This window comes from Palaemon carinicauda, chromosome 31, assembly GCF_036898095.1.
Source record: "Palaemon carinicauda isolate YSFRI2023 chromosome 31, ASM3689809v2, whole genome shotgun sequence".
Taxonomy (NCBI): Eukaryota; Metazoa; Arthropoda; class Malacostraca; order Decapoda; family Palaemonidae; genus Palaemon; species Palaemon carinicauda.
In genome coordinates, this window is record NC_090755.1 from 83,342,642 (window position 1) to 83,359,894 (window position 17,253).

General features: G+C 35.5%; 1 protein-coding gene across 6 annotated transcripts in view; it reads right to left on the reverse strand.

Annotated features, from left to right (window-relative positions):
- LOC137624586 (trithorax group protein osa-like) overlaps positions 1-17,253 on the reverse strand; it is a 94,396-nt gene that overhangs the window by 12,813 nt on the left and 64,330 nt on the right. For 4 of the 6 annotated variants that reach the window (XM_068355527.1, XM_068355530.1, XM_068355528.1 and 1 more), the window contains exon 3: positions 16,388-16,657. In XM_068355527.1, the coding sequence (XP_068211628.1) occupies positions 16,388-16,657 (270 nt within the window). Of the gene's footprint in view, positions 1-3,012; positions 3,427-16,387; positions 16,658-17,253 lie in introns of those variants that run through there. The other 2 variants (XM_068355532.1, XM_068355531.1) reach the window with 2 other exon arrangements.

The window sequence follows — 17,253 nt, forward strand, 5'->3', positions numbered from 1 at the left end:
ATGTTTCTCACTTATTTTTACTCATTTTCTGTTGTAGTTTCATGAGTTCTGTGGTAAAGTAGCATCTCGGCATTAAAGGTTAACAATATTCGATGTAGAAATGTATGATGTAAAAAATAAGGGGTGTTATCAATTGGGATAAAACTAAAGAATTGGGAAAGGTGGTTAGCTTTAAGGCTCATTTACTATATAATGAATCTAGATTATTTGAATGAAAATTAATAGTAATAATTATTTATATGCTGCATGATACTCATTACAAATACCTGGATAAAAAAAATAAAAATAAGGTTAGTTTAAAATCTCTGCAAAAGCGCTTTAGTGATGCCCGAGATGCAAAGATTGCTAGATATTCACTGACCCCTATGTGAAATAAACCTATTAAGGTTTAATGACCCACTATGAGGAATAAACCTATCAAAGTTATCATTAATGACCCCCAATGTGGAATAAACCTATCAAGGTTATCATCAATGACCCCCATTGTGGAATGCACCTATCACAGTTATCATCAATGACCCCCTATGTGGAATAAACCTATCAAGGTTATCATCAATGACCCCCAAAAGTGGAATAAACCTACCAAGGTTATCATCAATGACCCCCATGTGAAATAAACTTATCAAGGTTGTCATCAATGACCCCCCCCCATGTGGAATAAACCTATCAAGGTTATCATCAATGACTTACTATGTGGAATAAACCTACCAAGGTTATCCTCAATGACCCCTATGTGAAATAAACCTATCCCCCCATGTGGAATAAACCTATCAAGGTTATCATCAATGACTTCCTATGTGGAATAAACCTATCAAGGCTGTCATCAATAATATCTTATATGGAATAAACCCATCTAGGTATTATCAATGACCCTATATGTGGAATAAACCTAATGTTATTTCACAATGACTCCAAAAGAAAAAAGTGGTTAAGTGTAAAATCACAAATACATTTTGATAATTTGAAAAAAGTTGAATCGTAGGTTAATCATGACCCCTATTCTTGATCAACAGTTGAAGATGAACACAAAAAAAAATTAACCTATAACAAAAAAGTCACAAGTAGGCTTACATAATTCAAGGATAGCTTTGTTACCTGGGTGTTATACAGATATTTTCAAGATTCAGAACTTGTTCCCCATGACTTAGGAGTTCTTTTCATACACCCCCCTCCCTCACATAGTCATATAATTTAAAACTATCTAATGAAATTAGCATAATTCAGTTTTGCATGTTTTAGAAGTCATTTCATTCACTTCGACTCAAGTTTACAAAAGATAAAGCATTTATTGGGAAAAAGCAACTCCCTATATACACAATTATCCTAATTATTCTACATAAAAGTGACAGCCAATACCATCTGACTTTTGAAATTCTTGAAAACTAATCCGTTTTTTTCTATTTGGTGGAAAAGATTTATTTTTCCTGCACTTTAATGAAATATATGCCACTTAAATTTAAGACAAATATAACTTCTTTAAGATAATGTGTAAAAACTATATTTTACCAGAAAAAAGGGATAAGATTCTAGCAACATTTCAATGCAAATAGTAATATAGCTTGAAGGACCCTTACAAATCTATAAAATAATGGTTATTGGGTCACACACTGCTTCAAAGAATCAAACTTAAATCCTTTTCACATCGGCCTTAAATCAGGTTAGTGATATATTTTGCCTATAAGAGTAATTACTTCTGTATATTACTTTGGTAGGAACTGAACTTACATCAATGACATAAGTTAGTACAATATCTTGGAACTATAGTCCATTTCTTTTAGCGATGCATATTTGCACCGACTCGCAGCGGTGCCCTTTTAGCTCGGAAAAGTTTCCTGATCGCTGATTGGTTAGAATTATCTCGTTCAACCAATCAGCGATCAGGAAACTTTTCCGAGCTAAAAGGGCACCGCTGCGAGTCGGTGCAAATCTGCATCGCTAAAAGAAATGGACTATAGTTTGTTTCTTAGAGAAACCTAAATTACCTTTCTTAGGAAACTCAAGATCTTCAGAAGTTTGAAATGCAACATGCAAAAGAGGCCAGAACACCTGCATTAAGACTTTATAAATATTTACATGCCCTGCTGCAATATGCACTTTGAACTTAATGTCAGACTGGGAGCATCTTATGTTAACCTTAAGAGTGATTACCCTCACTTTGACAAACTTCAGCTATAATATCCTTACGCGAGACAGATTAATGCCAAAGGTATATTATATGAATGCTGCCTATTAGAACACATCAAGGGACAACCCTTACACTTCAAGTGCAACAACATGCGCATAGTTTTTAAATCTCAAACTCTTGATTACTATAGTCCATTTCTTTTAGCGATGCATATTTGCACTGACTCGCAGCGGTGCCCTTTTAGCTCGGAAAAGTTTCTGGATCGCTGATTGGTTGGACAAGATAATTCTAACCAATCAGCGATCCGGAAACTTTTCCGAGCTAAAAGGGAACCGCCGCGAGTCGGTGCAAATATGCATCGCTAAAAGAAATGGACTATAGTACAGCATGTCACAAGTCACTTCCAAATTTTACCTCTTACTAAAAAAAGAAATAACAAATTACGTACTGTGCATTAAAAGTATGTAGCATTTTCTTAACGGCACTCCATGACGAAGTATATTCACTAAACAACAATAATATAATGATGGTAATTATAAACTCTGAAATTAGTAAAACTTCTTGACCACTACTCCTTACACCATGATGACGATGATTAAATCCTACAATGCCACACATTGACAGCTACTACTGCCAATCAGTGGTTGAATATTTTCTCATATAATGGCAACACCAACTCAAGACATGAAAGACATACACAGTTGTAGGACACCCAGGGGTATTCGTATCATCAAAATAATTCAATACATATGAGAGTTAACTTATCAATCAAACACAGTTACACATAATTCTTTTTGAAACTGTTTACACTACTGGAATGAAACATTAAGTATCAATGGCTTGGGAATTAACATTTCAAAACACTATAAGGCAACAAATATGTCTCATTATACAAGTCATTTAATCTTATCTTTACAGTACTGGAATGCAAACAGGGAAATATAGGGGCTGGGGACTGATGAGAGCAAATATTGTTTTGAAGAATGTTTTTTTTTGTAGGTAAGTTTGTTCCAATATCTTAGTTGCAATAAAATAAGTACTGTAAATCCTAAGCACATATTTTGGAAAGTGAAACAAAGATTCAAACATTTCACCACTTCTTAACAGGATATTCACTATTCTGGACTGCAAATTTTGCAATTATTTACTGATATCTCCTAATCATGTGTTGACTTAGGGTCTGAATCTGATGTAAGTCGTTCATTTGCTTTCCACAAACAAGGTCGTCCGAGAGGATCGCTACCCTTAAGGTTGCCTTCTGGGAAAGTCTGGTTGCAATGTTGAGTCTTTGCACAGACACCCTGAAAAGTTGCATTACTCCATCAAAAAATGAAATCGCTGATATGTCCTTAAAACGTTCAAGTGAGAAGCTAACTGTTAACAGGAAATTTAACTGCAAACTTAGAAAATTTCAAAGGCTTCACCAATGACTGTTATAAACTTAAAACTGGTGTTATACTGATAATCCCTTTGGTCTGAAATTATTCTAGGAAAGAATATATTATAGAAAAGAATGTTAATGGAATTTACACAATCTACTTTTGAATTTAAAGAATTTGTTTCTTGAATTTCTACATAAAAGTGCAATAGTTATTGTTTCTACTTTCAAATTCTGTCTCCATTAAAGTTGTCATATTTTAAAAATGCATCTACCAGGGTGTGCATAATTCCTCTTAAATCCCTTATCAAGAAATCTTCAACATAAAGTTTCTCATGAATTCATTTTAGTTCCAATAAAACCTTTCTTAAAAGCTGACTTTATAAAACAGAATATGTGAATTCTATCTGGAACTCCATTTTCTACAGAAGAATAACTTCTTTTAAATAGGGATCTGATCTATTCAAATATTTACATTTACAATTTTAATCTCAATTAACTTGGACTCTTTTAGCAAACATTTTATATATAAAACTAAACATGGCCAGTTTTTCCCCATCATAAAGATACACTGGCACTTATATTAAACTGCTTAATTAAAAAATATCAAAGAACATCCTCCACTTAATTTTCTATGATGCGATTTATTTGTGGTGCCAAAAGATTATTACATGTCCTGCTCTTAACTTCATGATACAGAAATAAAATTTTGGAGTATACGAACATTTATTTTACACTGTCTAAATTACAGAAAATTCAAGTTAGAAAGGCCCAAATATTAAATAGCATTTGGTGATGACATCCACCCTAACATCAAGTAATGTTCTACAACACTGTGCTTGAGAAGATATTTGGCTATAAAGCCATTCAAGATTCATTCCATGCGCGGAGTGACTGCCATTTTACAAAACGGCTGCCGAAATATCTTGTTGAATGTTGTATCTGCCATAGAAATGGTGCTCTGTGCACTCAACTTTTATGTTTTTCCTCTACCTTTTTTATCTCTTATCCTTATCTATGTGACGCAGTTCCGGTAGGCCCTGCTGCTTCCTCCGATGCCTTAGATGACCGCGGAGGTAGCAGCAGTAGGGGATTCAGCATTATGAAGCTTCATCTGTGGCACCCTAGCAGTACCAGCTGAACTTGGTTGAGTCCCTTGTTAGGCTGGGAGGAACGTAGAGAGTAGAGGTCCCCCCCCTTTTTTTTTTTTATTTGTTGATGTCGGCTACCCCCCAAAATTGGGGGAAGTGCCTTGGTATATTTATGTATGTATTATCTACTCAATTGGAATATGTAATATTTTGGGAAGTAAAATAGATAATTTTAAACATAATATTATTTGAAGCCAGAAGGCTCACATGATGGCTTGTAAATCATGGTCTTGGATTCAGGAATGCAGTTTTTTGTTAGACCATGATGTTCATTTAATATAGTCTAGCTAATGTAATCACTTTTACATATTTTGACAACAATATTCTTCTACTTCCAAGTTTGACAATGGCAAAATTTTCCAGGATGTGGAGCCCCTAAACTCCGGGACATCAACACAGGGTCTAGAAACTGATTGGAGTAGGTGCGTTCTTTGTCAGGAAGATATGACAAGAGGTGCGACAGTGTCCAGTTGAGTCTACACGTGCCACACAGGGAGCAGGGTACAAGACAATTGCCAAGCCTCTTGTAGGTTTTGACAGGATTGGCTGTTTGTCCACTTCAATCAATCATTCAAGGCTTGGTGAGAAAATGGAATTGAAGAAACACTACAGCGGCACAAGACCAAGGAACATGACTCGTCTAGGCTTTTCTAGAACAAAATAAAACTAGTTTGCAGAGAAGAATAAGAAACCCCAGAAGCAGCTGCTGATAATTCTTCTGACAGCTCAAAGGTGTTCAAACCACAAGAGGGCTGGTAAGGAAAATGCTTCAGCCAAAATATGCTTCTTGTGACAAAACTGCACCAAAAGGAGAGTTTTGACTAAAAAATCATCACCATTTGGGTTTGATATCAATGTCAGGTAGACTGCAATGAAATTGACGAAAAAAACCCTATTGGCCAAACTAAGTACAGGAGACTTGCACAAGAATCCAAGTACCATCTTCCACGCTAGCTCTCTTTGTAAAACAGAGCTAGATAAACAAAAGCAACTGAAGGGTCTGGTATAAAACAAATGAACTGATAGTGCCCATAGCTCACCAGAAAAACTGCAGAAAGTGAACTCGCGAAAAGCAGAGGTAGACTGTACAGCATACTATACCAAGAATAAGAGAACAGACACTATGTTTGATGTCAACACACCATCTAGTCTGAAAGCTGACACTAGATCAGTGAGAGAGAGAGGATGCGGAGTGAGAAATAGGGTGACAAGGGAAAACAAAATCCCCTCAAATTGGCAAAACTTCCAGAGAGAAAATGACAACAAAGCAGAGCTCATCAAATTTCTGGCTGATAAGATTGCATACATGTGTCCACACCAAATATGGTCATTATGACAGAGAAATATTCTGTCAGCAACCACACTATCAATCTGGTTTGGGAGGGGCACCACACAGCCATGAAGCTGACATGATGATCTTTGTGTAAGCCAGGCTTACAACAGAAGCAAGCAGCAAAGTTATCACAGTTAGAGCCAGAGACACAGATGCTGTCGTCATTGCAGTCAGTGTTCTCCAGTAACTTCATGAGCTAGATCTGCTGCAGTTGTGGGATGCTTTTGGCCAAGGACAGAACCTGAGGTGGGTTCATGTACATGACTTGTGTTGCACTCTTGCAGAAAAGAGCAAAAAGATGCTCTTCTTTTATGCCTTCACCTGCTGTAATGTCATTCAGAATTCTGTGGCCAAGGGAAGAAATCTGCTTGACAAACCTCGAATGTTTGTGATAAGTCTCCTTGTCTCTTCAACAAAGTCTGCCAGTAGTCAACGGTAGTGAATGATGAAGACCTATACAGTAGACTTTGTAAAGTTCATGGTCATGATATATGACAGATCCAGCACAGCTGTATGATTTGAAATGGAGACCATGCAAATAGGACAAGTCTTTGCAATTTTATTGCAAAACATATTTTTGTTTCCCTTTCTATTAACATTTTTGGCTATCAGATAATATTTTTAAGATGCGGTATGTTGGCTAAGTAATTGCAGTGGGGTTTCATTGAGTTTGCCTCTCTCTCTCTCTCTCTCTTTTTTTTAATCCTCTGAAATGAATTCAGTAAACGTATGCATAATTCAGTTTATCCTATCATTGAATATTTATAGTGAAACATAATTGTAACAATCTTTTGTTTCTGGAAACTAGCACCAAAATTGGCAAACTTCTTTGGTATTGCTCTTGTGATAAAGCCCTTAGCTACCTAAGAATTTAAGATGGACACGATTGTCTCCTCAAAAATATACATACATACATATACCAAGGCACTACCCCCCAAAATTTGGGGGGTAGTGCCTTGGTATATGTATGTATGTATATTTTTGAGGAGACAATCGTGTCCATCTTAAATTCTTAGGTAGCTAAGGGCTTTATCACAAGAGCAATACCAAAGAAGTTTGCCAATTTTGGTGCTAGTTTCCAGAAACAAAAGATTGTTACAATTATCTGTTTCACCATAAATATTCAATGATAGGATAAACTGAATTATGCATACGTTTACTGAATTCATTTCAGAAGATAAAAGTAAAAAAGAGGAGAGGCAAACTCAATAAAACCTCACTGCAATTACTTAGCTAACATTACCACATCTTAAAAATATTATCTGATTGCCAAAAATGTTAATAGAAAGGGAAACAAAGAAATTTATAGAGCCAAAGTAACAATCTAAAAAGCCTATTCTATGGAGACTACGCTAATGTTGGCATAAGGCCCAGCTAAACCTAACAACAGTAATGAACAATGGGACATTAATTGGCTTAAAAACCTCAAGTCACAGTACAGTATCACCCACTAATGGAAGACAGGAATCACCACCAAACCACAGTGTATGCTCTTAATACTTCAGGCCTTTTCAACATGTCAGTAATTTAGGATTCCATGAAAACTCAAAGTTTATATTTCTATATAAATGTCATAGTTGTCAACAAACGTTTTACGAGGCACTTTTGACTTCTTATCTTTGACAAAAGCTGTAAACATCTAGACCAATTTCTTTAAGTACTTGTTATTTGATAATCAACAAGAAGCTATGCAGTTATTATTAAAAGAATAGTCTTCAAGTCTACACTAACCATGCAAATAAAACAAAGTGTGAAGTTGATAACTACAGTAATACAGCTTAAAATGTGTGGATACACAAAAACAGACAAGTGGTGAATTACAACAAACACGGTTAATGGACTATACTTTCTGAAACATGAAAATCACTCTTAAATCAGATTCAATAGGGAAGACAAACTGTACATTATCACAACCATTACAAGTAGCACCAACAGAAGAGAAAATCCAAAACGACTCACACGGCTTCAAAAGATAAACGTTGCACAATGTAAGAATGGTGTAATTATATACTTGCACAGTGATGTAAGTGTAAACACTACAAAATATACTTACATTTGTAAATAACAAAATTCTTCAACAAAGAAAAGACCTATGATACTTATGGGATCCATCAATGTGAAGAAATAAAACAGGTCTTACTTCCCTGGAGTTAAAGTAAGCATTTCCTTATGACCTCTAGTTTGGAAGTATATTACTCCTAAAACAATATTGTCATTGGCATTTTATACTAAATTTAATTCACTACAAAACCTAAGCTGATTATGAAGAAACCTGATTAGGTTTCATGGAAAATATATGGCATTACATCATATTATCATTTGGTCCCACATCAACTTGGAATGTTTCTAACAAATTTTTATGAAACAGCTTATTTAACCATATCTAAGAAAAGCTTAATTAACTTAAATGCTTTTTAACAACAGGTTAGATACTACAAATCTCAACACAATTCTCTTTTTACTGAAATATACATGGTCACCTTTTTATATGATCTAATTCCCATTGATTTTTTAATTCCATTGATGACAATTCTTCACAGAAAAACTTCTGTTTTATCATATTTATAACCAGATATAGCACTTTGATAGTGCACTACAGGACAAACATACAACCAATTTCTGCAAACTATTTTCCATGCTGCAGTGCTTTAATTTTCATTAACATGTACAGCATGGTATGTAAACAGGTCATACATTTTACATTTCATCCGAGACTACGGCTAGTAGTATTCAGTATTCAGATTACACACTCCACAAGATTAAACCCCTAACACTGGATGAAGTGTCGCTGGATGAAGTGTCGCTAAATGAGTATATTAATTCATTTATATTTCTTAATTACAATACATAGTGGTAACACATCAATAGTTTTACTTTTATAACTGCACCACACTGAAAAACTTTGTTTCATTTCTGTACTATGCAATTAAAATCAAATGCCTACTCCTATAATAATTTCTCAAATATGGTACAAGGCATTTGTGTATAGTGTAACAAAACACACAGTAGAAAGAGATATTATAAAACCCAATGGTATTAAGTTCGATTGAAATCAACTTTTTTGCCATTTACTGACATAAAGCCCGACAGAATTTCATAATTTTATATGCTTTATAGCATAAAACACATTTTCATACAAACCTATTAATCATAAAAGGTTTCACTTTGCACATTAGAATCCCACACAAACCAATTTGTCCAGATCAAGGAAAAGGAAAGCTTATTTCTACATGCACATTTTCTAAAAAGGCATTATTCTCGAATAATTTGCCCCCCTCCTAAATACAAGGGTGATATCTGGCCCCCTTCCAAATGCGCCACCAAAAATTATGAATTATGGGTTCCTATGAAAAAAGTGCTTTAAGTTATGAAAACATCACTTGCTCATACCAACCCATTAACTGTCAGATGTTTGAATTCTTATTCAGGAGGAAAGAAGTATTCAGACAAAAGGACATAAAATAGAAAAAAAGAGCAACACAACTCGGGAAACCTGCTCTCCCAGGAAGACTTAACGCAACACAGGCGGCCAGGCTTGTTATAAAACTCAAGTCATATATAGGACAGATAAATATTGGAAGGTACAGATTCACCTAAAGTCACGAGACTGAGAGAATAGGATTATGTTGAGGATAAAGTAGATTCAACCTGATTCCACCAAACATAAAAGAAAGATTTGCTGTAAATATCAGCACCAGTGTATTGACTTGGATTTACGAATTTGGGTTATAAGGACCAGCATTGGGTTCTGGGTGAACATACAATGTCCATGTGCAACTGGGGGAAAATTCTGCAATTGCAATATGAAGTACTGTACTGTAAAGTTAAATGGTTGGACAGCAAAATTGAAAAAAAGAAAGCTGGAATGGAGGTATGGTGCGAGCTAAAAAGAGGGCACAGCGGTGGCAGAAAGGACTCTGAAAAGACCTTTAAATAATGCCTACAGGTACACTGATGGTTTTATCCCCTATGGGATCAGTTCCAAAAAACACGCATCAAATGATTCATGAGTAAAATCATGCAGATAAAACTTGAACGTATTAATGGAAAAACCATGAGACTGCATGCAAGATGGCAGAGTTCTGTACTGAATTCAAATGATATAAGAAATGAGATTAGTTGATTTTAGGTGTGCTAGATCTTTTTGAGGTACAGTATATCCATGCAATCAGATTCTGGAGATAGTCTCCTCAAATGATAGAAAAATTGTTTTCTTTGACATATCAGACAAACAATTACTTGAATGTACAAACGTCATAAAGTCTTACAATATTAGATCCTCCTCAAATAAACAATGATAGCCGAAACTGCACTTAGTAGCATATTGCCAACTAAAGCAGAAGTGAGGGCACAGGGAAGTCTTATGTTCTCCAAAGAGTCTTGAAAATAAACTAAAGGAAGCAAAGGAGAGACTAATGGAGGCCCATATGCTGAAATATAAAACCACTCACACCACGCCATAAAGTTCCAAGGGCCCCTACTGATGGGACGCCAACAAAAACTATCATGCTCATAATGTCTTAGATAATAGCTAATAAGGGGTTCTACTTAAAGAATGTTAAAGCCAGACCAAATCCCACTTCAAGGACTGGAGTCCTCACATAATATCAACCAGACCAAAATGTCTAAAAATTATGGATATCCTGATACTACAATATACTTTGTGTTGAATAAAAACAAATGAGGGGGCCGCTCTTTAGTCCTTGATGGATGGCTTGCAAAGACAATTCATGGGACAGTTACTGTGTGATGCTCTTTCATCCAAGAGAAGATTATCACCACCATGCAAAAGGAACTAAAATAGTGTTCATCCTTGATTCTGCACATATAAAAGAGAGGTCGTCTGACATAATCCTTATTACACTTTTCCTGTTTTAAGATAAGCCCGAATACCTAAAGGATGAGGAGGACGGACTTTAATGAGAAGTTGATGTACTGCCATTTATCCTCAATGAAATTGACTTCGAAACTCAAGGTGTGTAAGGAGGGACCCCAAACCTTGACAATCCCATAAACAGCAGTCTTTGGCCTGGTGGAACTAAGGGAACCTTCTTAAAAAAATACGACTCCTACTGCCACCTGAAAAGATGTTCCTGAACCTCGATTTAAACTGGAACTGAAACCAACTGACATGCAGACAGCTTTCAAGCATCATGGCAGTTGATGTTACAGAGTGACCTGCCAAAATGTGTGTTTGGGACGAGGTAGCCAGAGGAAGTCCTCGACACAACGGAAATTGTACTATCTTAGGTAGTGAATTGATCTTCCTTTCAAATTGTCACTACTGAGGCAGACTAGGTTTGATTTCTCAAGGTGGACCCAGGGCCATACTAAAGACGCAAAAAAGGGTAAGAAAGTCATGAAATATTCTACCAAAAAGGTTTTTAGAGGACACCAGTGCAAGCAAGTCATCAAAGTACCAAAATACTCTAATTCCCAAGCTCATTGACCACAATCTATTTATTTCTTCACACACAAATCCTACAGTACCTTATAATTTCTACACCACCTTATAACTTTTAGTGGTAGAAAAATTTCAGCAAACATCTTTTATACCTTCTTCCACTTCTTGTAACCATTAAATGCCAAAACTGCCAAAAAATCTTTTCAGTTAAGAACTTGACATTACTTTTCAAGTATACATTCCTATATAAAATATGACTTGAAATGTTTTTATCTTTTGACTATATCAGGAATTACTGCACTGTACTGTACAGTATTTCTTTTCCTCCTTTGCTCTTACCAAAGTACACATATTGTACTGTATAACTAGATCCAGAAAAAACATTTTCACTTGAGTGGGTTTAGTGAAATGTTTTGCCTTGAAGTTAGATTTAATCATATTTATAGAATTTAGGTCAAATGGCTCAGGGCTTGTATAGAATTTGGGTCATATGGCTCAGGGCTTGTATAGAATTTGGGTCATATGGCTCAGGGCTTGTATAGCATTTGGGTCATATGGCTCAGGGCTTGTATAGAATTTGGGTCATATGGCTCAGGGCTTGTATAGAATTTGGGTCATATGGCTCAGGGCTTGTATAGAATTTGGGTCATATGGCTCAGGGCTTGTATAGAATTTGGGTCATATGGCTCAGGGCTTGTATAGAATTTGGGTCATATGGCTCAGGGCTTGTATAGAATTTGGGTCTTATGGCTCAGGGCTTGTCCCAAGAAGGCCATTCAGCTTAGTGTTGAAGAGTTCAGCAACTCATAAATGATATATAACATTTGACATCCAAAATGTCTCATTAAAAAACTCAAAGTAAATATCCACATTTCTCCTTGGTTCTTCAAATATGTCGTTACTATGAATATCAATTACCGTAAACAGTATACCTAAGACCAGGAAAAATACCTTGGACTTGAGAGAATAGAACAGCCTATTAAAGGGATTTTGACGAAGGAAAAATCTATTTCTGGGGAGAGACCTGTGTCGCCCGGTGAAATAAAATATGTAACGAAGAATAGCGAAAGGGAAAATAGAAACTCTGAACGGATGTAAAGTACGAAGAAAAACTCGTAACGAGCTAACTCTAACCCGCTGGGTAGGGTACTAAACTATAATAAAACGCCGAACGCTATTCTTCGTTAGCACAAGAGACGGACCTTGGACTTGAGAGAATAGAACAGCCTAATAAATGGATTTTTTTCAAGATATGCCATATTGCCTTGGAATGCATAAAAGTGTATCTATGTTAAAGAAAACTAAACTACTAGTGACGTATTGGGTTTGAGTCTTTAATTCTAGCTAATTGATAAATTTGAAATAGTTTTATGAACATAACAGGGTCAAAATACTGTTCATAAATGAACCCTTCATATACTTTACTCCATAAAAAAAAGTCAAAACATTAAAGAAAAGTATATCATAAAGGCCATTCCAACGAACAGTACGTAAGGGGAACAGGAAATTTAATGTATCATGTTAAAAATTTGCATACATTAAATCCTGATAAGTATGAAAAAGCCTAGTGCACTTAAAATTATTTCTAGAAAAAAAAAAGCAAGCAAGTAAGTTCCTATTTTGCAATAGCCTATAGACTGACCTATGACTTCTTTCATAGATATAAATAAATTATAACAGCCCTTGTGTATAGGTCAACCACCAATTTTTTATTTTTATAAAGAAAAAACAATCTTAATCCGCTACAAACTACTCTCGTTCCTTTAACCTTACACAAACATCTCACCATGTAAACAGATGATTCCAAAGACATCTAAGTAAAATCAATTTCATGAAATTTGAGTTTACACTTACCAATCCCCTTCCTATACTTTAATATATACCCCTGGCACTTCATGAAATGTGCTATCATTCATACATACTGAATAATGAACTATGATTATAAACAGAATTGGGGAATGTAATCTAAAAATGAAATAAAATATGCAGAGCATTGTACAGGCAAAGATGAAATACAGTACTCAACGGTATTAAGCCCCGCCTAATCACTCATGTTTTTTTATATTAATTTGCTTCATTTTCACTCAAAAATGTTTCATAAAAAGTACCGTACAGTATTAACAAAAAATTTTATTGAAATCTGCAAACTATAGTATATATATCTATCTGCTAAACTTCATATCTATTTGTTTGTCTGCTAAACTTGTCAGTGTCTAGCTCTGTACTTTCTCTCTATATAAATCTACTCATCAAGAAAATCACTCCAAACTGCTTTGGTCACTACAGTCTCACTACCCAACCAACTATGACCATATAGATCAACTTACAAGATACCTCAATACTGTACGACACTAAAAATGATGTTATTAAGCTGCATCCAGGGTAAACATGTTGATACTAAAACCACAAACATTTACCTTTCAGTTCTAATGTCATCCTACGCCAGTGTTCTATACCCTCATTCACATACTATCTTATATCACAACCAGGTCACTACTGCTTGTGCATCATGATTTGCCTTCACGGCTGAATCAAATCCATCAGAATGCAAACCATACACATCTTTAGAGATACGGTAAGGACATTCCTGAATATCCTACTGGCAATGCCTAAGATATCTCGCTAATCATCATATAATCTATCTCCATACGGACAGGAATTTGGCAATAGACTCTACCTGTCACCTCATATTAAATTCCAGGGTCAGACCTGATACCATTCCTTTCAATAACTGCAATGAAGTATTATCTATATACACATGAAATGTCTTTGATAGGATTTACATCTAATTCTCCCTCTCTCTTTATCTCTCTCTCACAACACTATCTCATCTAATACTATACTGTATTACATAAACCTAAACTACATATATTTCCTGCTGCTTCCTCCGATGCCTTAGATGACCGCGGAGGTAGCAGCAGTAGGGGATTCAGCATTATGAAGCTTCATCTGTGGTGGATAATGTGGGAGGGTGGGCTGTGGCACCCTAGCAGTACCAGCTAAACTCGGTTGAGTCCCTTGTTAGGCTGGAGGAACGTAGAGAGTAGAGGTCCCCTTTTTGTTTTTGTTTCATTTGTTGATGTCGGCTACCCCCCCAAAATTGGGGGAAGTGCCTTGGTATATGTATGTATGTATGTACATATATTTAGAGCCTATTTCACTCATCTTCATACGCAATAGCTTTATACACTAGGGTATGATACGACATGATGCACTTAGCACTGATAGTCTGTAGGTGTTGGCGATAGTTACCGAGTATTTGTTTTTTCAATATTGTTTTACTATTAATATCATTATTATCATACTGTGTGTATCATTTTATTATAACATCACTATCTTATACAATACTTCTATTTTTTATACAGTAATCCCTTGGCTATTGCAGGGTATTCTGTTTCAGGAGTCCCTGTGTTAGCTGAAAAACCACAAACTAGATACAGAAATCTACGGTATATTTCTTTTTTTCATTATTAACAATTTTCCATAGTTCTTGTTTTCTTTATAAATTTAACCTGGTAGGCACTCTTAAAATACCTTTTAAGTTTAACCTTAGTTTTACTGTAAACACAGCCTTACATATAAGTAAATGAAAAAATCAAAATCTAAACATTCATTAACCCTTTTACCCCCAGGCTATTTGGAACTTTCCAACCCTTAACCCCCAGGGGTTATTTTTTTTCAAGCACATTTCGCAGTACTGTATATTTTTTTTTTAATTGCTCTAACAGCCTTAATTTTCGTCATAGAGAGGTCAGGTTGGTCTCATTCTCTTGGAAAATGCCTGAAGTTTCTCAAAAAATTATCAAAAATATGCAAAAAAAATGTAAATAGCAGTTTTTTGCAAGGACGTACCGGTACGTCCATGGGTGTAAAGGGATGAGTTTTGTGAAACGTATCAGTACGTCCTTTGGGGGTAAAAGGGTTAATGTATTGCATGGCCAAGCTACACCGTTGACTAAACTGTACGTTCATTTACTGAGTGATGAAAAAGGTACAGCTGTAATTAAACTAAACAGGATTTTGAAAACACCGGTATTTCACACAACTGTATCTCACGATATTGCATGTTAATATTCACATATTAAAATTGCATTAAGAAATAAAAACATAGTGAATATGCCTTTCCCATTGCTTATTTTTATAAGGTGATCGAGATTGTCATTTACACCTTCCATATCAGCCAAGTAAGGTAAACTACCCGAGGATTTTTTTCTCTTACTTAAAGAGACAATTGATGCTTGAATTATTATTCTAATTTTACCATATGTAAGTACAGTACGTAGTTTTTAGTAAAAATACTTTTCTCAGTTTATTTACGGTTAATTTAGGGTAGTTTAATACATGTTGCCAATGCACAATCATTTTTCAGGCTTTAGCCTCTATCTACAGTGCATGTATATTGATTTTAGTTATATTTGAGTAAGAAGCTAGCCATCTTTGCTGAGACCCACTGCTATCAATTATACTTACACAAATTGAATTTCCTATTAGTTTATACATTTTGTTAACATATAAAGAACTTTTTAATATTTTCAGATTTGTTTTCATATGAGAGAGAGAAAGAGAGAATGGGTGCGGTTGAAAAATAATAAACTGTGGATTTATAATTCCAAATTTATCTAATATAATCACTGAACCCATCATGACTTCTTAGAAAGTCTGCGTTCTCAAAGACGTTATACCACTTTTCCTGAATTTTATGCCATTACATAATAATAGGAAATCAAAATGAATAAAATAGTTAGAAGCCTTTACAGCCTGTATAAATGAACATCAAATCTACAATAAGAAAACAATTAACTTGCCAATAAAATGGAATACTTATGTAACATTTCAAAATACCCAATTAGTTTTCATGCAATATTTCTTTGACTAATATGTTTCAATCTCTTAATGCAATTACCTCAAAGAATAGGTGTTCCATATACTATAAAATACAAAAGTGATGTGATGGAAACTGTGCTAGAGGAAATACAGAATGAAATCAACACCTTACCTTTACATGTTGTCTCAGCAAGGTTGAAGTAGGAAACACTTTGTTGCACTTCAAACAGGGAACACGTCCTTTCATGTGAGTATATCTTAAATGTTCCTTTAGAGAGCCCCTAATTTTGAATCGTGTTCCACACATGGTGCATTCCCAAGGCATAAAGTCTTTATGTGAATCACAATGCACTAAAAAATCTGCCTTGCGTGCTATGATTTCACCACATGTTTTGCACTTGTGTTGTCCATCGATTTGGTACTCCTCTAGAAGCTCTTGGACCTGAAAAAAATATATTGCATACAGTTCTCTAGTTATTGTTTCATGGAAAATTAGTTAACATTGATCATAGGAACTTCTGAGACTACATGTCAAAGCAAGACTGTCTTTTAAATACTTCTAAAATGACAAATTCGAAGATAATTTGTATTTTTCCTAACCATACAAACCTTAGCTATTTACAAAGGGTTATTACTTTTAGCGTAGCTGAAATGGCGAGCCATTAGAATTTAACGAGGGTGTATTACCCCCGCGCTAGTTAGCGGGGGGGTAGGGGAGTGGTAGCTAGCTACCCCTCCTCCCCCTCACACACAGGTGAATACTCACTTTCACTTAGAGGTAGGACTTGTCTTGGGGGACAGGGCTGGCGGGCAAATATGTGTAAATAGCTAAGGTTTGTATGGTTAGGAAAAATACAAATTATCTTCGAATTTGTCATTTGTTCCGTAACCGAAATACAAACCACGCTATTTACAAAGGGTGACTTATCCCTTAGGAAGGGTGGAAAGTCCCCAGCCATACTGGCTTTGGCTTTACCCGGGGACTCAGAATCCGAGTGAGTCGCACTCGAGAAAAGGAGTCCCTGTACCTCACAAGTT